The sequence below is a fragment of the Glycine soja genome, chromosome 18 (assembly GCF_004193775.1).
Source record: "Glycine soja cultivar W05 chromosome 18, ASM419377v2, whole genome shotgun sequence".
In the NCBI taxonomy this organism is placed as follows: Eukaryota; Viridiplantae; Streptophyta; class Magnoliopsida; order Fabales; family Fabaceae; genus Glycine; species Glycine soja.
Window position 1 is genome coordinate 1,837,821 of NC_041019.1, and position 22,767 is coordinate 1,860,587.

The window sequence follows — 22,767 nt, forward strand, 5'->3', positions numbered from 1 at the left end:
GCATACATGGACGATGACTAGGGTTTAATTTTTTTCCCACTTTAGGAAACAAAAATATGATCTAATATGGTACATTAGATATAATTAACGGTTAAAATAACTGGAGACTACACAGAAATAAATTAATAAAAAAAACATAATACATCAATAAAAAAAATTAAAATGCATTGTCCTCTTTCCTTTCGTCTTCTCTGTTGTTTTGCCGGCACCGTCGGCACCACTCACGGTCAAGTGTGACCTTCCCTTGCAGCTTGGTTTTTCTCATCGGAAAACCTTCCCCCATCGCCCAAAATCCCTAAGCTCGAACCTATAGACAAATGGCTTTAACACCCACACACCCCAAGAACAAGAAGAAGAACAACAACCTTTCAATAAAAGCTCGAACCTTTCGCGTTGGCGTGTCAAAGACCACCACCTATCGTCATCCTCGTACTCGTGCCTCAGATCTGAAAATGCACTTCACGCTTCAGATCTAAAAATGCATTCGCACCTTAGATCCAGAAATTCGCACCTCATGTTCAGAATCCATGGCCTTGCACACACGGATTTGTTGTGACAATCTGGCAAAGAGAGTCCAAGCTAGCCTTCTTGTTGTGCATCCTTTCGCGAATGATGGTGATGCTGATGACGCCAAGGACATTGATGGCGCGCATGGGCTCGCCAACACTGCAACCCATGTTGAGGATTCTGTGGCTGGGCCTGGCCTCAACACTGACGAGGATGCTTGCAATGGAGATGTTGGAGTTGGTGAGGCCAAGGGGATAGCGACGAAAGAGAGAAAGAAAAAAAATATATATGTTTTTAAAAAATTAATCTAGTGTAAGCACTCTTCCAATACTCTTTCATTTATCTTAACCGTTAATTTTAAAGAGTGCATATCCTACGCTCAATATTTATTTTCCGATCACTTACACACCGTGGGAAAGATGTATCGACTACACATTGGTTCAGATGACACATGTCATCATATCATTATAATGGTTATAATTATATTAATGAGTATAGATTTGAATTTAAAAATTTGGACATAATTTTCGGATCACATACAGCTAAGAAAAGTTAGTCTCAATCAGTATTAAAAATAATTATAATCACAATCACAATAAAGGATGTTGGTTGTGAAAAAATATCTGACAGAATAGTTGTATGAGATCATATTTGACCCGAAAATTTAAATATTGCTAGGTCCAATAATATAAAATATATAATTAAAACTCGTGTGATCTACTATAAAAGACGTTGGTTATGAATTTTCTTTTTTGACAAAATAATTGTATTTGATCATATTTCATCCGAAAATTTAAAAAGGAATGTGAGAATAGCTAAGAAAAATTAGTCTCAAACAACATTAAAATTAATTATTTAAATTTAATAACAAAAACTAACCAATTACAAATCAATTATTTTAGTAATAAAAGATGTAATTAAAATATTTTAACTACATTCCATGCAGTATTAGTTATAATTAAAAGGTATATTGTGACAATGATGCAATTAGAGATTTTGGGAGGACTAATGGGTTGCAGGGGTCAGAAATCTCAAACAACATCATCTTGTTCAAACCAAATGATGGGGAGAACATGCCGGTGTGTTTCTTTGTGAGTGCTAAGGTGACTGGGACTTGGACAGAATGGCTAATGAGTTTCCTTTGAATATTGTTCATCTGAAATCTCCTTGTAGCTCTGCAAGGCATGATTATGTAGAGTGGGATATGGCTGCTGATGGGAATTTCTCAGAATCTTGAAGACAATGAACTTTCTAAAAGTGTGTGCATGGCGTTAGGATGAGCCAGAGCGCATAAAGTTTCTTCTCTGGAAGATCTCCCTACAAATGCTTTGAGAGTTCATCGCCATATGGCGGTGGATGATAAGTGCCCTCTGTGTAATCAATCTTCCAACAGTGCTTTTTGGTGCATATTGTTGGAAAAGCTGATGCTCTCTTTCATGGAGGATGATGATGTTGCAAATTTGCTTATTAATTAATTTTGTCTAGGGTGTCTTTGCCTAGACAATTCAGCGGAAAACAAATGATGCAACTAAGATATCATAGAAAAAAATATTATAACTTTTACGTACGGTCATTATAAATTACTTATTTAAATATTAATTACATCAAATAAGATACATAATATATTATCTTCATGGTCATTATATATTATATATTATTTATTTAAGTATTATCTTAAATAAAGTATCTTCATAATATATTAATGCTTTTTAATATAAATGCAGTTACTTTTTTTTTTGTTGAGTTATAAATGCAGTTACTTTAATACTCACAAGAAATGATGTAACTATTGGTAGTAGGTACCCTAACCTGGAGGAGGCATGCAAATCAATCTATAAATCAAGTTGTTGATATACCTTATGTTTGTGTCCTCTTTGGTAATATAATAACCACTGTTTTTTGCTTGCAAAGTAATATTTTAGCTTGAAAATGCAGATTGATATATATTTATAGAATTGAATCTTGGCTAAATTTAAGAGTGACAAAAGTTCAACATAATGACTACCATTGATGTTGTTGCACGAGGTGTTGATATTTGGTATAGGTTTTGGTTTTAAAACCATCTAGTTTGATGGAAGAAGAACCTTAACTAATATGAAATTCAATTTAAAAATAAATAAAGTCTAATTAAGAATTATTTTTTTTATTAAGGATCGAATTTGAATATTATTTAAACTTAAATTATTTTTATAAAGTCGGATTCTACCTTAATTTTAACATATTTAGTATATGTGATTCTGTTTTATTTAATCATAGGTGAGTTGTCTAGTTTTCTTTTCATTTCTTTTACTTAATCAACCTGATCATCCTATAATGATATATAAAAAGTTAAAATAAAATTTTGGTTCTTTATTTACATTTTTTTGTTTAAATTCAGTCTCTTAAGTTTAATTTTTTTTTTTTTACTTTGATCCCCTAAAGAGTACTTGTTATATTAAATTGATCATTCGGTTAAGTTATCACATTAACTTGATCAATTTACTAATATGTGACAAATTATTCTTGTATGAAAGTCAAGTCAATATAATTAGTTAAATTATGAAAGATATCATGTGAAATAAAGTTGTCGTAAACAGACTAATTTAATCTAATAGAGACATTATATGAGATCAAAGTGATTCTTTTTATATAATTTAAGGAAGAAGATACATACAAAAAAATATATAATATAAATAAGAGACAAAAATTATATTTTTAACATATATAACATTATGTTTTTTTAATTCTGATTTTTCTTTTTTTCTTTACTTCCAAATAAATAATTGACATTGTCAAGAAGCAATATTGGTGCCAGGGAAATTCGGAAAAATAAATAAAATTTGATGTACTATGTGTACTTAGAGGTTGTTTGACCGTGGAAGTTAAAATAAATGTACGTTGTAATGCCATATTAGTTTTTGTAAAAAGAAAATATTTATTTATTATTATTCTTTTTGGTTTTAAAATTTAATTTTCTAAAATAATAAAATAATATTAATCCCCAGACGTAATTTGTCCCCTGCGATAACATGCACTAGTCCTTTGAAAAATCTAAAGATAAATACATCTTTCACTAGTAATGGAGTTTGAATCGAATTCCATTTGGTTGCTGCTATACAACCATTAAAGCCTTCAACAATGAACTGAATTACATTTACAGATTGTTATACATATAGAAAGTGGTGCAGTGCAAAGAGTTGTGAATCAAGGTTATGAGTAGCGTGAAGAAAATTAATATTGTCCAAAATAGTTTGCCCCAATTAGTCTTTACATACATTGATCATGTGATTTTGATTTAGGTGTTTGTAAGATTAATAAATAAAGTCATATTAAAGAATCTTGGCGTGTACTCAGTGCTGAATGTGGTATATTATTAAGTCCATCATCGCCTAGTTGGAGGGGGACAACATTTTTTTTCAGCCTTTGAGGTAGTTTTGTCCCTGAAAGCGTTGAATTAAACTTAGATTAGGATGTTTTCTTTAATGGGAATGATCTTTTTCTACCTTTGAAAGATTACTGAGCATTAAGGAAGGCTAAGCCTGCAAAAGCTGAGAGAGGCAAGGTTGAAAGCAACTGAATGAAAAAGTGACCAACTTCATTCAAATTTCAAAGTAACAACAACATAAATATCTCTCCACACACTCTACTTTAAAATACATTGTCATTTGAAGATTGGAAGATCTTTAATAAAATTATAAACCTCTGAATTGAATTATACTTAATCTTATCCACTAACGTGCGTAAAGTGAATGATATCGATCTTAATTTTGCTTTACACTTCACCATTTGATTATCAGATTTCGGAATTCGAAGGAAGCTTTTTTCATCTTGTTGTACTCAATTTCTCCATACCAGGTTATATGCAGTCACATTTCAGTAGCAAAAAGGCATTGATGATTGTTGGCTCCTCCTTCTCAACAGAATTTGTTGTACTCAATTTTTCATCTTTATTTTTTATTTTAGTTCTTATAATATTTTTTTATTTTAAATTTTTTGAAAAATAATTAATAGAGACTAAAAATAAATAATTTATGTGTTATGAAAACAAAAATGAAAAGTAAATATATTATAATAGTTAAAACAAAATAACAAAGATGAAAATAAAAAAAATACAAAGGACCAAAAATCAAGTAAAATTTAACCAAAAGCAAAATATTATATTTCAGTAAAAAAAAAAAAAGCTTATTGATTCATTGTACTGTATGTTGAAATAATTAATACTACTAGAATAATTAGTTTTCCTTTGTCCGGTTAAACAGATAAACGTGAAGTGAATGCTTAAGCTCAAGAAGCATCATGTTCCTTGAAAAAGTGAAGTTAGCGTAACAATTGTTGGTGTGGAATGATTCCTTGGCTTCTGGGAGCAGCCTATATAAATCGCCAATTCTTAATAAGCGTCCGACACATCCTACGTTTCTTTGTTGGAGCAATTCAGACACTGTACCCATTCGTGATCATGTCCAACCCCAAATCAGAGTCAGTAGTGTCTGAACCCTCTGCTTCGGAACCTTCAATACCCATTTCATATCCAATAAAAACTCTTGAGGACTTGGAGTCTCGCTCCTATTTCGAGTCCTTTCACTACCCTTTCAACAAAGCTTCTTCTTCGGTCAACAATTCTTCTTCTTCTTCGTTGCCCAACAGGCGCAGATTGCTTGTGTGCCATGACATGGCTGGGGGCTACTTGGATGATAAGTGGATTCAAGGTGGCACTAACCCTGATGCTTATGCCATCTGGCATTGGCATTTGATCGATGTCTTTGTCTACTTTTCACACTCCCTCGTTACTCTTCCTCCTCCTTCGTGGACCAACGCTGCTCATCGCCATGGTGTTAAGGTACTTTCTTCAACACAATTTTGGCTTTGCTTGATGAAAAATGTTTACTTTTTAACTTTAAAGTTTGTGCTTGTTGAAGACTTGAAGGGCTGGAAATGAGTTGAGCTAAAGAAAGCCTTACTGGACTTGATTAGAGTTGATTTGGCTCCAAGTTTTTTATCTGATTTTTTTTTCATCTCGAACTCGATTCAATTCAAGTTTGCTAATGGTTCGGTTTAGAATTTATTTATGTAGTTCAAGTTCAGATCATTTATCAAGCGTGTTTATTTGGTTCATGAACTAAGTTCAACGAGTTAGCTATCAATTCGAGTCTGGAACTAATTTCAAGTTGGTTTGATTCATTGTCAGCCCTTGGCTCTGTGAAAGTTAGATTGATAATATAACCACACGGTCCACACTCATAGATTTTAGAATTTTGACAATTTGTTTCCTCTTTTTGCTTACTAGCTATCAGCTTTAAAGCTCATTTAATCACTTATACAGTTGGTTTAGTTTAAATGTTCAACTGATCCAAGATCATTTAGTAGCTTCAAACTTCTTTTCTGATTCTTTTATTGGAGCTCCAGCTTTATGGCATTTGAGTTTGTTTCTTGCTTGTAGAAGTTTCTGACAGCTCATGCTTTAATTAAAACAAATGGATTATTCTTTAGTTGTACTTGTTCCTTTAATATTTCAGGTGTTGGGGACTTTCATCACTGAATGGGATGAGGGAAAGGCTGTCTGTGATACACTGCTTTCGACAAAGGAAACTGCACATATGTATGCAGAACGTCTGGCAGAGCTTGCTGCTGATCTAGGCTTTGATGGGTGGCTAGTAAATAATTCGTTATCTCTGTGTGCTTATTAGCTTTATATTCTTGTCTATTACTCCATTTGAATTTTATATTATATAATTGAATTGATATTTGATTTTCATTCACTTCCTTTTATGAGTAATAGGTGAACTGTTGGCCTGCACTACCAGAGCATAAGATGCTTCTAATGTGCATATAGTGCCAAATTTAATAGACTAAAATTATTTGAATTTGGGCTCTTATGTTGAAGGTGCATCGTGTTTCATCTAAATACTGCCCAGATTGATATATAAATAAATATATAAGTAAATAATGGGGAATAATAATATTGTAGAGATTTTACAAGAACAATTACTTGGATATTTTTTTTAACTTAAGTTAGTAAAATCTACAGTTTTTAGAAGAGAAGTTTATCATTGGAAATATTATAAGTAGCCTCACAACCATTGTATATTTAGAAATTTGCCAAATATTCCTAGTGAATTGTCATTATGAAGTAAACATATTAGATGCTTCATGCATATTTATACCAAAATTCAAAACAAATATGTAACTGTTTTTCTCATACTTTACAGCCTTGCATTTTTGGTATTCATGTCAACTATTCAAACTAGTAACATTTTATTGCAGATAAATATGGAAGTAAATTTGGATCTCGGTCAAATTTCTAATTTGAAAGAGTTTGTAGAGCACTTATCGTTGAGAATGCATTCTTCTGTGCCTGGATCATTAGTGATATGGTGAGTATTAGATGATAAGTCAGCAATTTTTGTATTGCTGTGGATTGTGCCAAAAGTTGACTTTGATGTGTTTTCCTGGTCATGTAGGTATGACAGTGTTACACTTGATGGTAAATTGAATTGGCAAGATCAACTAAATGAACATAATAAGCCCTTCTTTGATATATGTGATGGAATATTTGTGAACTATACATGGAAGGTATTGCTTATCTTCCCCTGGCATGCTTGTGCGACACAAATGTTTAATCAATAGTCATTTTCCTTAGTTAATTTTAATGACTACCATGTAGGAAGACTATCCAAGGCTCTCTGCTGCTGTTGCCAGTGATCGGAAGTTTGATGTGTACATGGGCATTGATGTATTTGGAAGGAACACATATGGTGGTGGACAGTGGAATGTATGTGTTCTGTGATATACAGTCTGCTATCCCAATTTTGAACTTGTTTGGAAATAAATTTTAATTGTTATGAGTGGAACATAGGTCAGAAATTGAATTTGGTCTATTGGACATGTATATTCTTAGTGAAAATGATTATTTTACATTCAACGAATATCATAGATGATCTGCATGTTTTATTTCACTTTAAGCATACTCCCTGTGTGTGCATGGTCTTTCTCCAGTGTTTCATTTCTGCTTTAGACTGCATCCCTAAATACGCAAAAGGAAAAAAACAAGTCACACAAACAACAACAAACTATTCATTTCAAGAAAATTAATTACTTCTCATTTTGGCGGCAAGGCTATGAAATACCTCGTGTTCTTCACATTTAATTTCATTAATAGGATTAACAGTTATGATTAAAATTATTAAATATGGTTTTGCACAGTATTCTAGACATTTTAATCATCAGAACATTGGTTTCATTCTGGTTATTGCAGAATATATATGCACTTTAATGTTAAATCTGCCTTCAGAGAAATTTCTTACTACATGTAGAACCCCTTCCCTTGGTGAAGCATCCAACTTGCCTGTAACTAGATATACTTTTACTAAAAAGATAATTATCACTTGGTCTTGTTTTCTTACTGCATTATATTTGAAATCTATTCATGAAAACACTTGCTGTCGGAGGTTTTTGTGGGACATAGTCTTGTGAAACTTGAGCTGCCAAACAATTTTGGACAAGTGTTGTATGTGACTGGTAAAGTTAATAGGATATGTGTTATTTCGCTTTTCTTGGTAATTATCTCAATGTTGTTTATGTGCTTTCTTTATTCTCATGGATGTCTCAGGTAAATGTTGCTCTTGATGTAATAAGAAAGAATGATGTCTCTGCTGCAATATTTGCTCCTGGCTGGGTCTATGAGACAAAGCAACCACCAAATTTTGAGACTGCTCAGAATAGGTAACTTAGCTACCTGTTTTGCAATACTCAAAAAATTATTGCAAATTTTCTTTCACGAGGTTAACTGAGTTGATGCATCTTAATGTATTGAGGAAAAAAAATCTACTGCCAAAGTAGCCAACATTGTATATACAGAAAGAACATTAAGTTGGGGATGTCACAAAGGCTAGAGGTGAAATAAAAAAAAAAAATGATGAATTCAATCCATCTCTAGAATTCTAAATATCTATAAGAAGGGATCTTGTTGAAGAGGATGAATATAAACTATAGTTGCCTCAGAAATTGCACTTCAATATCTTTAAAGTTTTTGATTTAATTTTATGACATCTTTAAGCTTCAGAATTTTCAATACTAATTCAGACAAATAAAACCTGTCCTTTTCGTCTCTTCTATTCTTTTTGGGATTACATAACATAATTACATAATATAATACATCTGGATGATCCCCCTAATTTGCTTCTCTAAAATGTATCACATGACTAGCTTGGTATTTTATTTCAAACATTCTCTAGACTGCATTTCTTCCTGGTCACTACCAGAAAGAAAATATTAATTTTGTGAAGAAGTTTTGCATAATTTTAGAATTCATGATCTTTAATGCAATCTGCCTTTGTCATTTGAAATAACCATAAACTATAGTTTAGTAACTTTAGTTTCAAGTTTGTTAGTACTTTGATTCCCCAAGAGAACCTTATTTTATAAATAAGGTTCTCAATTATGCATTTTAGCATTAAGTTGGTTCATTCTATAGTTTCTAATTATTCAATCCCGAGTAAGGAACTTCACTGATTTGTGCCAATCTCTTAGAGCACTTTCTCTTTTCTAGGAGTCTGATCATTTTTTCCCTTTGAACTCTTCAAAGTCATATATTACAATACTTATGAAAGCAGAAATATTTAAGATTTTGTTTGTCCTATTAATCATATTGCCATAGAAATACTAAAATCTTTCATGCATTTTCAAGTGTATTACGATGGTGGGTGCAAACATCATGGTCAGACTTTCTTATATTTAATGACGGAGATCAAACCTTAAATTTCTTACTCATGGATACAGCATTATTGCCATGCATTAATATTGCAGTTGGTGGGGTCTTGTGGAAAAGTCATGGGGAATACTGCAAAAACTTCCTGGAGTACTACCATTCTACACTAATTTTGATCAGGTTAGCAATTGCAATTATTGTCCCCTTTGATATTTGTTCTTCCATTGTCTACCCTAGTATTTTTTTGTTTTTTTCATTGTACATTTGGCATCTGCTTTTTTGGTACATTCTGAATTTATGCACATTTTATTCAATAAGATTTATTTTTAAATTAATTTCAGTGAAAGTGATTCCAAGAATAATTTGTGAATTTCAAGAGGCGGATGGTGAATGGACTGATATTTTTTATATCATAAGACAAACTAAAGAATTTAGATTAGTGTACATCAAACTGGCAAGGAAGAGGTGAACAACACAAAATCTAGCTCTGAACCCCCATCGAAGAAATAATTTTCTGCAGGATAACTTAAAAGCCTAAACAAGACCCTAGCAATCTTCTTCAAAAATAAATAAATAACCTTAACAATTTCCCTTCTGTGCAATCTCACTTTAGATCAAATACTTGTGTAACCTATATTTCAAATCTCGCAATTGTATCTTTCAAATATATCATATATCTTTTGTTTCTTTCAGGGACGTGGTTATCATATTTCAGTCGATGGCGATAATGTATCAGATGCCACTTGGTGCAACATTTCTTGCCAAGGCTTTCAGGTAAGTGTAATGCACCTGGTAATCATTTTTCTTATTGTTGGCTCAACTATTTACCATATAGATTGTTTGATAGATGACCTAGAAAAGATTATATGCCCTTTTTTTTGGAATTCTTAGTTTTCCATTTCTAAGATTAAGGGCTATTTAACATTGTGAATTTATGATACTGGTTTAAAATCTTTATTGTAATCTAACTCAAATATTTGTGTGCAGCCACTCCTTGAGTCTTCTGATCCAACAAATTCTATTCAAGTTTCTGTAGAGTAAGTGATGGTGCATATCTAATATTTTAAAATGTTCCTGTAACTGGAAAGTGTAACAGAATGTGCACATCACATATTGTGTCTGTTCAAAAAATATTGTATAACAGCATATGGCTAAATTGAACAATTCATGTCTGAAATGTGAATGTTTGTGTGAAGAAAATTTAGCGGTCTTTTTTCTTATTGAGTTAAGAAGATTTATCTTTGTTAGAATTATGATTTATTATTAATCTTCAATAATTTTCCCATCCCCTGGAACTTCTTTATCATTACTGGGTGAAAACCTAGAGTTACTTTGTATGTTTAGTTAGTTTTCTATAACACCAAAACCTTACATAATATTAAATGTCTCCTTTCTTTTCTATTCTTCCATTTTAATGAGATATTGAATTACTACATTTCAGATCTAGTTCTGACATGATCTGAAGTATTTATTGACTTGCTTTCAAATTGCAGCTTGAAGGAGGCATCATATAGTGGAGGAGGAAACATTACATTCAAAGGATCCCTTGAAGAGCAAACTTACTATGAGAGCAAAATCTTTCAAGGAGAGTTTCTTCTGACCAATTTGCCTATCCACTTTATTTATTCTGTAAGCTATATCTTCCTTATCATTATTGCTGAAAAAACTGCACATCAATATGTTATCCTTGGTTTTAAGAAAGCCATCATATTCTTGTAACCTAGAATAACTGCCAATGCAGCAGTTCAATTAGATTCTTAGTGCAAATCAGTCTGTCCCCCTTGGGAACTGAACTTGATGTAATTGAGGTAAGGTAAGGGGAATTAGGATGTGTTATCTTGATCAATGGAATAATATACATTTAGTCAAATTCATTGAAAAGATTGCGTATGTACTATCCCTATCTGAACCCTCTTTTTCATGACTAATGCAGGTGAAATCTGATGGCAATTCTTCATTGGGACTTAAGCTTGAGTTCACTTCCGGCGACCAAAGAGCATCTGTGCTTCTCACATCCCGGGCAGTGAATCGTTTCTCAAGCAAATTCAGCAAAGTAATCATGACACGTGAGCACAAGGGATTATCCTCTGGATGGGTTATAAATGAAGGTGTAGTTGCAATGAATGGATACACTTTAACAGAAATTCATGCAGCGTGCTATAGATCAAATGGCAACGATGAAACTGTGGCTTCCCCATCAGATTATTTTGCACTTCTTGGCCATATCACAATCAAGACTTCTGACTATAAGTCAGATTTTCCTGTGTCTTCTTCCTGGCTAGTTGATGGCAGCTACATAAAATGGACATCAGACCCTCTGGGTTCAAAGACCCTTGATCTTAAAATTTCTTGGAAACTAAAAAATGGACAGAATTTTCTATTTCTGAAGTACAACGTGTACTTGGTGAAATTATCAAAACAAGCAGATGGTAATCCAGGTACAACATTAGAGGATGTGAAGGAGTACCTTGGAGTAGCACAAGTAAACTGTTTTTATGTTTCTGACCTCGAAGTTCCTTCTGACACTTCTAGTCTCAAATTTATAATACAAGTCTGCGGTGTAGATGGGACATTTCAAGAATTGGATGAGTCTCCATATTATCAATTGGAGGTTGAAGATCCCTAAATTGTCATTAAAATGTAACACTACTCTAATGAAGGAAGGTCCCTAAATTGTCATTAGAGTGTAACATTATTCCTCCAATAAAGGAAGATCCATAAATTGTCATTAGAATGTTACATTGGAATTGGACAATTCACGTTTATGTTTGCAGTAAGTTATACAACTCTTTAAGAGATTATACCAAATAAACCCTCGCTTTAAATTTCATGCTCAATATACAACTAACATGACCGAAATAGTAGCTTAACTTACATGAATGAAACTATTTCGAGTTACTTTTGGACATCCTATGGTGATGTAGAGCCAAGTTTTTTTTTTTACAATATAAATTAAATTATCTTCTCATTATATATTTTATCTTCTCAATATAAATTAAATTATCTTCTCATTAAATTTACTTCCCAACAACTCTATTTGATATAAGGTTTGATTTTTTTTAAAAAGAAAAAAGTTTGTTTTTAAATTAAAAAACTGGTTTATAATATTTTAGATTAACAAGACAAGTTTTTAATTGTATTAAAAAATTATTGTTTTTAAAAAATTTAATATTGGTTTCTGAAAAATCAATTTAATATAACACACACACACATTTAAGAAATACTTTTAAAAAAAAAATTGAACATAGGCTCTATGAAACATGTATCAACACTAAGGCTATTTTCTCGCTAATAATTTGAGTTTTTATTTTGTTCGAGGTGTAAAAATGAACTTTATATTTTATCAACATGTTCAAAGTACTTGATTATCAAAATATTGAATAAATTATCAGTGGTCATTCTATGAAATGAGTATGCATATGCGTAGCAAATAATTGAACACTGCAACATTATCTTTGTAAGTAACGTTAAAATGTTTCAGTTTTTTAGACAAAACAGCTTTGTTCGGGTTCACATTGTGATATGGAAAATTTAGTATCAATAATTGCATTCAAATTCATGGAACTACCATTTTTTCCTAGCCTCCCCCTTCAGGATACATCACACACACACCGTGAAAGTTAAAAAGTTAAAAGGTTAGAATTTTTGACATAGCAGTTATGTTTCATGCACACATGGTGATGTGGAAAATTTTAAGATGGATATTTACATTGCCTCAAATTCAACACGGTGCAACCTTAATTTTCTTCTCATATCATGTTTATTTGTTTAGCATTGAAGCATCTGAATTCCGAAACAACCTTCAGTTTTGGAAGTATTATCCTATTCCTCGAGCCCTCAAAAGGAAAACCGGGTTCCCACAATCACTTTCTTTGTCTACACAAAAATATAGAATTTCAGATTGATAAACAACAGAGAGAGGGACGTGCCTTTTGTCTTGTTATGTATTTTAATTTATTATTAATATTCTACTAATTCTCATCTGTTCTCTGTCCCACGTACTGAAGTTTCAAGAACAACAAGAGGAGACACACTGGCACTTGTGTATTGGCAAAATGGCAATACTTTGGCTGTGATTTATGGTGTTAATTGCTGTTATAGCTTTGTCTTTTTACCTGAAAATTGAGTAAAATATCATGCAGATTTCTGGCGGAAGCCTAGTGAAATCCTTGCAAGAAAAACCACAATTGAAGAACCAGACATTTTCTTTGCAACTCTCATTCTTCCTTATACCTGCAGCTGTTACTAGTGCGAAATATCACAAATATAATGAAGTTTTAGAGTGAACAAATATTTGTCCTTAAAGTGCGTGGATGAAGTAATATGAAGTTATTTCACTTCAACATGTGATCTCCAGTTATAGTATTATAAATATAATTACATTAAATATTTTGAGAAAATCAAGTGGGTTTAACTCAAATGATTAAATAAAATGCATAAATTATTATAAATTTTTGTATATATTTTTTATTTTCATAGATAAAAAATACTGAGAGATAACTTCATTGTGAAAATTGTTTTTATTGAATATCAAATTAAATTAGTTAAATATTAAGTTTATTGGACTCATTACAAATGGATCATAAATTAGTTGATTTTAAAACATTCTCAGATGAATCATGAGTTATTTTTCGCAAAACACAAAATCATATTAATTACAACCATATAAATTATTGAAATGTTGCAAGAATACAACCTTGACTCTTGCTGCTAATGTTGAAAAGGATAAAATAAAAGAAAATAGTTATGATTTTTTTTATCAGTAAATAGTTATGATCTATGAACTTCAAAATGAGATAGCATTTACTGTTACCTTTTTTTAAAAAAAATGTATCTTAATATGTGTGTATACGAAAATAATTAAAAAGAAATTCAAATAATTAAAGATAATGTTTACTGGTATAGCATGTGAAGTCTTTTTTAATGTTCAACTAACAGGGCTGTAGCATAAATTTCCAAACCATTACTTCAATCTTTTCTATCCGAAACAACTTCTGACACAAACATTGCAAACAGTTACAGAAAGGGTCCCCTACTTCCTCCATAACATAAAGTTCTTCTCTTTATTGATAAAATAAAACAGCTATAAAAGGGAAGCTTAATATTACTCTTGTAATTAAGCAAGGCAAATGATATTACCCATCCAGTTTTTGTACCAGTTCATTTTTAAGAAAAAAAATATTTTTATTTATTGATAAATTTAAAATTTGAAAATAACATCATATTTTGTACAATTTATCATAAATGAAAAAAGAAATATTAATGAAGGTCATATTAATGAGGAAGTTAAAAGTAATTCTAATATATATAAAGTATTAATTATCTTTCTTAATTTATCTGTTATCTTTTAAAGTGGACAAATAAAAAATAAGAGTGTCTTAGTTTCACAAATTAAAATATTTATTATTGAAAAACTAAGGCTCCATTTGTTTACCCGTGTAAATAATAACATGATTTGATTAATTACCAATATGAATATAATCGTTGTAATATGGTTGTTGTATAATTCACGAGATGCATTCAATGGCAGTGGAATTTTCTTCTCTTGACAAAACCTTTGTATCCAACACTAGCCAATCAAGATCTAAATGTCTCTTTCAATAATGCGCTCATGATTCGGGCCATATTTTAATTTAGAAAATGAAAATATTTTTTAATATAATCTTGTTTTTTCATAAATTGTTATGTTTATCTTTTGAGAAAAATATTAAAGCAACTTTTTAAGTTTTTGTTTTTAATTAGAAAAGCATTTAATTATTATTATTTTTAACATATTGTTAATTGAAAAAATATTTTTGCCATTGGTCTGATTTTCTACACTACTCAACACAACAATTTGCTCAAATTACAAGTACAACTACATGGCAACAAAATCTGATATAGTTTAAAAAAAAAAAAAAAGAGTAAGTACGTCCTTTCATCTACGATCATTATTTGAATTCATTAGTTTCAGTAGGGAGAAATGGTCTTTGAGGTATTTTCTATAATCCACTAATCATCAAGTAATTGCTTTTCTTTAAAAGGAAGTATGTGCTTAATTACAAATACATTAATTTTGATGAAATAACTTTTAAAAAAATCCCTCGCAAGTTTTTAATAATAAAATTTACCTCAAAATAAGTTATTAACTTAAAGCTTGTCTAAGGTAATTAACTTGCGTCATGGACCATGGTTGTTGTACAAACTCTTCAAATTAACTTTGATTATGATAAAAAAAAACAAAAAAAAAAATTAAAGGTCAATAGGTCAATTAGAATCACACGAAACTTCAGAGTTTGGAGGGACCCGACCTAATCCGAAAGAAGGTGCACTGATTAGATTAGAATGGCAGTAGAATAGGACACTAGTATACGGCTAGATAAAGACAAGAACCGGGCTAAGACAAGGTGGATTCGGTAGAGATAAATTAAATGAATGAAAATTCAAGTTTGACTAGAAAATGTTTCACATTAAACAAAGCTGATGAGGAATCTTTCAAGTTTAACTCAGTTGTTACACCATTTTTTTTTTCTCTCTGAATTAATTTATTAATTAAAGAACAGTCGGTTGTCGCCCACTATTAGGCTTTTCTTTTCTCTTGAGCATTTAAGATAATAATGTGCTTTGATTTGGACATAAAGTTGTTTAGAGAGATGGATATAGAAACCCTATACATATAATATGCTGTGCACATCCCATAAACCGGGCACTTTCTTGCACAGACCCCCCACGTGAACCAGCTAGCTAGAAGAAGCTGATCCAAATGAGTAAACCTCTTGAATTATTTTAACGTTTTTCTACTATGATGATTAGAAGATTGGGTTATATATGCCAAGAAATGGACAGCTGAGATATGGAAGTATTTGATAACTTTTGGACAAGAAAGGATATAGTAATGGCTGAAAGTAACATGCGTAGTGTAAAGAAGAGACACAAATTAAAGGAAACTTAATTTGTGAAGAATATGTAAAAAAATGTAAAAATATCCTAAGAAGGAAGGAGAAGTTAAAGGACCAAATAGAAGATCTCTTATTTTCTATTTTTTTTATTTAGTTTTTAATACTAGTAACTTTCTTAAGATTTAATTATAGACTTAAATTTTCTATTTGTCCCTGATTTTGGTTCAATATTATTTATTTTATTGCACCAAAAATCTTAGGCTAAATAAGGATCCAAATTATGGTCAATTTATAAATATTCTCTTCTTGTTACTTAGTAATTATGAAGCATAGACATTTCTTTTATTTGAAGTGTCCCAATGGTAATGACAATTTTTTTAAATTAAACTTATCTGAACACTTTTTTATACATGTTAGAGAGTTTTTATTGGATTTTTAATATATATATATATATATATATATAATACGAATGTATCTGTTTTATTCTTGTTAATAATCATTAGCTTGTTATGGAATATTAAAAAAAAAAACTTTGTTATGAGGTGATATAAAAATATTAAAATCTATGAACTACAAATACTTAAAGTATTTAATAAAAAAAATTAGATGCTTTATAAGAATTGTAAAATATCTTATAAAATGCATCATCAATTCTTTTTTAAATGGTATTTAATTATATTACCGGAGGGAATATTTCATTTCATTAAATATGTTATAAAAAAAATATACAAATAATTTTTTATATGCTTGTATGGAGTCTTGATCGATCAACAAATCATTATTCTCCACATTTTTGCATACCAAATATAACATAAGTCTCTGCTGACAGAGTGACAGTTGTATCATTATCAAGACCTTAGCATAACGCTAAAACTACTTTTTACTTCAAATTAAAAAAAAAAAAAAATATCGGTAGCTATAGCGTATTGCAACAAAGGGGGTGATCATGAAATGAAATGATGCATGTAGCAATTGTTTGGTCCTTGCCTTTTTTGGATGACCTCGGATAGAAGAGAAAACGATCGATATATGGTTATGACCTGTGAATGTGATACTACTGACGATGGGGATTGTAAAAACTAAATGTTGGAAACCGTGTCGAACAATGTCATGAATCTCATGCAAGTCCCCCAAGTTATAACAAGGTTACGCGGTCTAAGCTATGCAAAACTTTCATTTCTTATTAGTCACTTTTTCTCTTGTAATGAACATCAAAACTACAACACTGAAAACAATAGTTTCCTACACGTAGCCATGCCTAGTCACATGTTGGTGCCTGGTGCCACTATTAACTCATTAATAGAGATGAAAATATAATAGATTAATCATGAGATTTATGACCTAAGTTATGTTAATTCAGATTAGGAATGACAACAAGATTATTGGGTTGTCCATCCCCACTTCCACGGTGAAGCATTAATTTTTTGGTGGCTTCTACAATAGTTTCCACATATCATTGCGCTCTACCCAGTAGTTTGGAAGTGTCTTCTCACTCTATTACTTTTATGTAAAAAAATAAAAATAGGCTAATAGATTTACACTTTTATACAATATTTTTTTTCTATTTGAACATTTATATACAATATTCTAAAATAATATGTATATAGTAGGAAACTTTGAGTTACCAATGTTAATTTAAAGTAAATTAAATTTATAAAATATTTTAATTCAAATTAACATTGATTTAATCCATAAAAATATAATAGCTTTTACTATTATCCTAAAAGAGTAGTTAAAAATAAATATAAAAATATTAAAAAATAATATTTATTATTATTAATATATTTCTAATATAATTTTTAATATTTTTATTTTTTAATTATTTTTCATTATTCTTGTAACAGTCGAAAATATAAAATGTTCTCAAACGGAGAATGGCACGGCTTTTCAGGGTGTTGAAGGAAATCTAAGTAGAGGTCCACAAAAAGAGTTTCAACACTTATTCCTACTTAGAAACAACAAAAATACAATTCTAGTGGAAAAACAAAATGATTTTATGTTTGCCAGACTTGTGAGTTGTCTTTCAATTACTACATGAGATGGTAAATTTATAATTAATCATCAGAATGTTTGCCATTTTAAAAAAGACCACCGACCCTCATCTGAATGCATTAATGATCAAGCATCTCAATTATTAGTTTAATGGGTTAATTACTACAGTATTAGTACTAATTAGGAACACTCTGACTGACTTCATCGGTACTTAATCGCAGGCTAGAGTTGACTCCAAAACAGCATTCCTCTGTCTTAACTTCAAAAAAATAGTATAGAAGTTCACAGAACTTTCAATGCTTCACATATGTATATGGAATATAAGAGGCGGCTAATCACTCTTTAACATATATTTTTTATTATTAGTTAGTATTTATTAAATAAAAAGGAAGCTTTACAAAAAAAAAACTAAAGATTCTGTCTAAATGATTTGTAAAAAGGGACAAAGAACTCAAAAGCATTTGCATTCAAGAAACCATGTCATGTCCAAAAATGCTCTCTCTTGAGAAAGAATCATAAATTACGTTGCTAGAAGAGGCATAGTTGAGGTACTGAGGGAGTTCATTTTGGAGAAGGTAAGATTTCTGATCTGGGTCTTCCATTTCTGGGTTTGGCATCAGTGGCTCCTGTTGCATCTGGATGCAGAGTATCTCTGCTTGAGCCACTGCAAGCTGCATTTGAAGCTCAGAAACCTGGTTTTGCAGATGGGATATGGCTCCAACACAACCATACACCGGGTCCCGAACTCTTGCATGTGCTTCATACACCAAACTACTCACAGCATCCCCTCTCTGGTGAGCCGGAAGTTCCTGAAGCAATTAATACATCTTTACATCTTAGAATTTGGGTTTGAGTCTAATTCAATTTCAAAAACTAGTTCAAGAAATGAGAGTTGTGTCCTACTAATACTATTTTGATCATTTTACTAGTTGACGTGGGATTTCCATTTTCCAGTAACATAACAGAAGATATGGAAAACCATTTTGAACCAAAAAAGTTATCAAATCCAAGAAGCTAAAAATAAATCTAAATATACCTTTTTTTTTTCATTTCTCCTTCCATAGTAAAAAAAACAAGCTAAGGAGGCATTGGTAGTGTATGAGATACCTGAAGCATTTTGCTAACATTGCTAGCACCAAAAACCTTGTGAACTAAGGCGAACTTTTGAGGATCATTGGAAGGGAAATAGGGAGCAAAGATGCAGTCCTTGGTACACCTGCGTCTCAGCAGCTTGCATGAAGCACATGGAGAATTCCCAGCCATTTTGATTATAGAAAGGGGAAAAGAAAAAAAAGGGAACTACAAAAATTCTTTGTTTGGGAGTTAAAGCTTAAAAGTATAAAGCAGGAAAACGGAAAGTTAGGAACACAAGGCAACTGAACTTGACAAAATGAGACACAAGGAGTGTGTATTTATAATGGCCAACACCGTGTGAAGCTAGCGGCTAGCCTTTTTGTGCAATAGTGTGATGTGAGTATCACTTTCAAGTATCAATCAGACTCAACTTCTAAAGATTTTTTATTTTCTTATCAAATAAATTAATGGATTGGCTTATTTAATTTCCTATGACAAGGTCATGTGTAATTTTAAATGAAAGATTTCATTACTCATTCTTTCTGAATTTTATTATGTATTGCACTTATATTTTTTTATGTCTGCATTTGAAATAGTATGTGCTTTGTGGTTATTTTTTCACAAAGGACCAAGTTGTACAAGTGGTCAATTGAGGACACGTATTCAATGGTGATTGGAGATTACTCATTATGTTTCTTACGAGAAATTCTGCATCACACTCACTATCGAAAGTTGCTTACTGCAAGAGGGTCCAAAAAGGCCATGGTGTCCAGATCGTTCGTGAACAAACCTGATGACATAGGCTTAAAAACTGTGGTCTTACCATATTTTTCTTAACATCATACTATAAAATTATTAGGTGCCTTTAGACTAGAAATAAATTTAATCACCAAAAAAACTAGAAAAAAAAATTCTTGTTTTCTCATTCCCCGTCCTTTTTATTGATTTAAATATTGTTGTCTTTTACATATGTCATACATGTCTATTTTTTGAAGTAAAATTCAAGGTGCTCCTGTTATAGTATATATTGGCTTGGATTTGCACACAACATATTTTTTATAAAAGTTTTTATATTAAGGAAATTGAGTTTAGTTGGTTAAATAAGATATGTGAGTTATTATAAAAAAAATTTATATTTAATGGACAAAAAAAGTTTTTATTGAATAGATTAAGTCTCTCTCTTAAACTCTTTTCTTATTTATAGGTAGCATGACATGTTTCTTTAATTATCCCAACCCTCAATTAACTCTAACTACTTTACTAACTAACTATGGGGTTACCTATCAATATTTTGTTTAATTTTAAAATATTATACAATTGCATTATAAAATATTTGAAGAAATGATTTCGTCATTCATAATGTTGTGTTTGGTGGAGAGGAAAGGAAGAGAGAAATAGTATAGATTTCATGTAGGTTTTACACTTCTTATATTTTACTTTAATTTAAATATCTCTCTTTTATTCTCATTCTCTCTGCCAAAAGGGGAGTTTTATATCCTACTTAAAGTCTCGAACATAACTACTTCTTATGGATCTTATGGAGAATGTCTTTGATCTCAAAAAAAAAAAAAACAGTATGTAGTGGATACAAATACAAGTATATATAGATATTTATTATCGGATATAAATACAAACATTATTCTTTTTACCTACATAGGTATGAATCTATTAAAAATGAGTTATTTTTTAAAATGTGAATATAAATATAAATATTTCAATATATTATTCAAACTCTACCCCTAATTGAACCATCATTATCCTTATAATCAAACTCTATTGCCGGCGTAAATGGTGCTCGGATCGAGACTGCCTTAAGGCAGATGAGGTAATCGCCTGAGGCCTTTAGGGCATGTTCAGTAACCTTTGGGACGTGATCAGGAGAAGCAGAACAAGCTTGCTTAATTATTTTTAGAGGAGGATACCGTCCAATGGAGGATAAAAAAATGATGTTGATAATCTTTTCCTTTTTTACATTTGAAGGTATTAAAAAAAAGTGTCTTCATGACATTATTAAGAAATTAAAAAAATTATTAAAAATCATATAATGCATTTAAAAATCATTGGAGAAGACATTTTTATGCATTTCAATGAAAATATTTTTCTTTTTATTTTTTTTAACCGCTGTTCTTAAAACATTAGTTAATATTTACCTTAAAAAATGCTAACAAAAGATATTAATGCCTTGTTAATTAGAAGTATTAAAATAAAAGATTGATTCTTTTTAAAATGTATATATTGTTTATAATATTTTATTGATAATACTTGTAATTAGTGTCACAATTAAAAGTAGCTTTTTATAAAAATTGAAAATGAAAACTTCCATTTGAAGTCAGCAATGTTATAAGATAAAATTGAATACATTATCAAAGAGAAAAACATTATAACTAATTAATTATACATTTTTTATATATAATTTTAAAATTTTAAAAGTTAAAAGAATAAAAAAATATAGATATGAATCCTATTTAATTAGAATTTAATCATATAAAACTATCTCAAACCCTAAAAATTTTAGACACTGTCTAATTAGTGTTAAAGTTAGAACTCCAAGAACTAGAAGAGAAAACAAAATTATCTTATGGCACACTATAATAAGCGGATTCGGGTCCCCATGGGAAGATAAACCAAAGTTATCGTCGGCGCCTCCAATGGTTGTAAATTGAAATAGTGACTAGTGAGGGTTGGCTAATGTGATTTCCACGTTGTTTGACTCTTAAACGAGTGTTATAGCCTGTTTAGTTGTGCTTAGTTTTAGAGTATAGGACTAGGGTTTGTAAGAACCGGGTCAATACGAAGAAATGAAGCTCAACGTGGATGTTTGTTAGACATACAATTACAAACACTCACGTGAATACACACGTTAACATTACTTTCTCTTTCTGTAGTTGTGCGCATACTTTGACTCAATTCAACAATTATATATATATAAATCAAAGCGAAATAAATGTCTAGTGTGCACATAACAGCATAGTATAAGGACACTCTAAAAATGGGGATATATATTTATTGTACTCCTTAATTTTATGCATTTGAACCGTTTAATATATTATCATATGAGAATAAATAAATATATTTCTTTATTTTAATAAATTCAAACATATTTATTATCACATTTTATATTTTACATACTGTATTTTTATGTGTTTGAATATCTTCCTCATTTGTATGTATTAAAATTATTTTTTAAAATAGTTTGCTCCCTCTAAATTCAGGTCTTAGATCCCACACCCATTACTATTAAAGTATTTTGAAATTAATGAGATTGACCGTTTCTCAAATTTGATGTGATTTTAAACTCAAGCTGGTTGGTAATTATTCTAAAAATGGGGATCTCTTGTTTTTTTTTATAAAAAAACTTTATATCTTTAATCTTTAAATCTTTAGGTAACTGTACGTTAATATATTTGCTTAAGGGTCGAGTTTTCAAGAAACATTTAGAAAATTGGCTGAATATCGGGTGATAAGTCAATTTAGGACCATGAGTCTAAAATACATGTATAACTCAGTCTAAAACTTGATATATACACAAGTCTCAACTCAAAGAGGCGAATGAGGATTAAAAGATTTTAAAAATAAGCATAATATTGGCATATATCTTGTCTAAATCCGAAAGGGTAGAATTAGTATATGATA

General features: G+C 30.7%; 2 protein-coding genes and 1 long non-coding RNA gene across 3 annotated transcripts; 1 reads left to right on the forward strand and 2 right to left on the reverse strand.

Moving 5' to 3' along the window:
- Positions 1 to 57: 57 nt before the first annotated feature.
- Positions 58 to 788, reverse strand: LOC114396660. The gene is made up of 2 exons (XR_003663316.1): positions 386 to 788; positions 58 to 307 (listed from the first exon to the last, which is right to left on the reverse strand). It is a non-coding gene; the product is annotated as an uncharacterized LOC114396660 (long non-coding RNA).
- A 3,940-nt stretch (positions 789 to 4,728) lies between these two features.
- Positions 4,729 to 12,015, forward strand: LOC114396730 (cytosolic endo-beta-N-acetylglucosaminidase 1-like). The gene is made up of 11 exons (XM_028358861.1): positions 4,729 to 5,323; positions 6,000 to 6,137; positions 6,748 to 6,857; positions 6,945 to 7,056; positions 7,148 to 7,255; positions 8,093 to 8,205; positions 9,289 to 9,370; positions 9,884 to 9,964; positions 10,178 to 10,227; positions 10,684 to 10,819; positions 11,124 to 12,015. Exons 1-11 carry the CDS (start codon positions 4,829 to 4,831, stop codon positions 11,814 to 11,816), a joined length of 2,118 nt encoding a protein of 705 aa, XP_028214662.1. The 5' UTR covers positions 4,729 to 4,828; the 3' UTR covers positions 11,817 to 12,015.
- Positions 12,016 to 18,397: 6,382 nt separating this feature from the next.
- On the reverse strand, positions 18,398 to 19,453 carry LOC114395779 (LOB domain-containing protein 12-like). The gene is made up of 2 exons (XM_028357623.1): positions 19,168 to 19,453; positions 18,398 to 18,869 (listed from the first exon to the last, which is right to left on the reverse strand). The coding sequence occupies exons 1-2, from the start codon at positions 19,321 to 19,323 to the stop codon at positions 18,528 to 18,530; spliced, it is 498 nt and encodes a 165-aa protein (XP_028213424.1). The 5' UTR covers positions 19,324 to 19,453; the 3' UTR covers positions 18,398 to 18,527.
- Between the last annotated feature and the right edge of the window lie 3,314 nt (positions 19,454 to 22,767).

Excerpts from the sequence above, each read along its gene's own strand:
- LOC114396730 (XM_028358861.1), top strand. The coding sequence starts at position 4,829 with ATGATTCCTTGGCTTCTGGGAGCAGCCTATATAAATCGCCAATTCTTA. Across the intron at positions 6,138-6,747 it reads TAGGCTTTGATGGGTGGCTA|ATAAATATGGAAGTAAATTT; the intron begins GTAAATAATTCG and ends ATTTTATTGCAG. Across the intron at positions 9,965-10,177 it reads TTTCTTGCCAAGGCTTTCAG|CCACTCCTTGAGTCTTCTGA; the intron begins GTAAGTGTAATG and ends ATTTGTGTGCAG.
- LOC114395779 (XM_028357623.1), bottom strand. The coding sequence starts at position 19,323 with ATGGCTGGGAATTCTCCATGTGCTTCATGCAAGCTGCTGAGACGCAGG. Across the intron at positions 18,870-19,167 it reads ATGTTAGCAAAATGCTTCAG|GAACTTCCGGCTCACCAGAG; the intron begins GTATCTCATACA and ends TAATTGCTTCAG.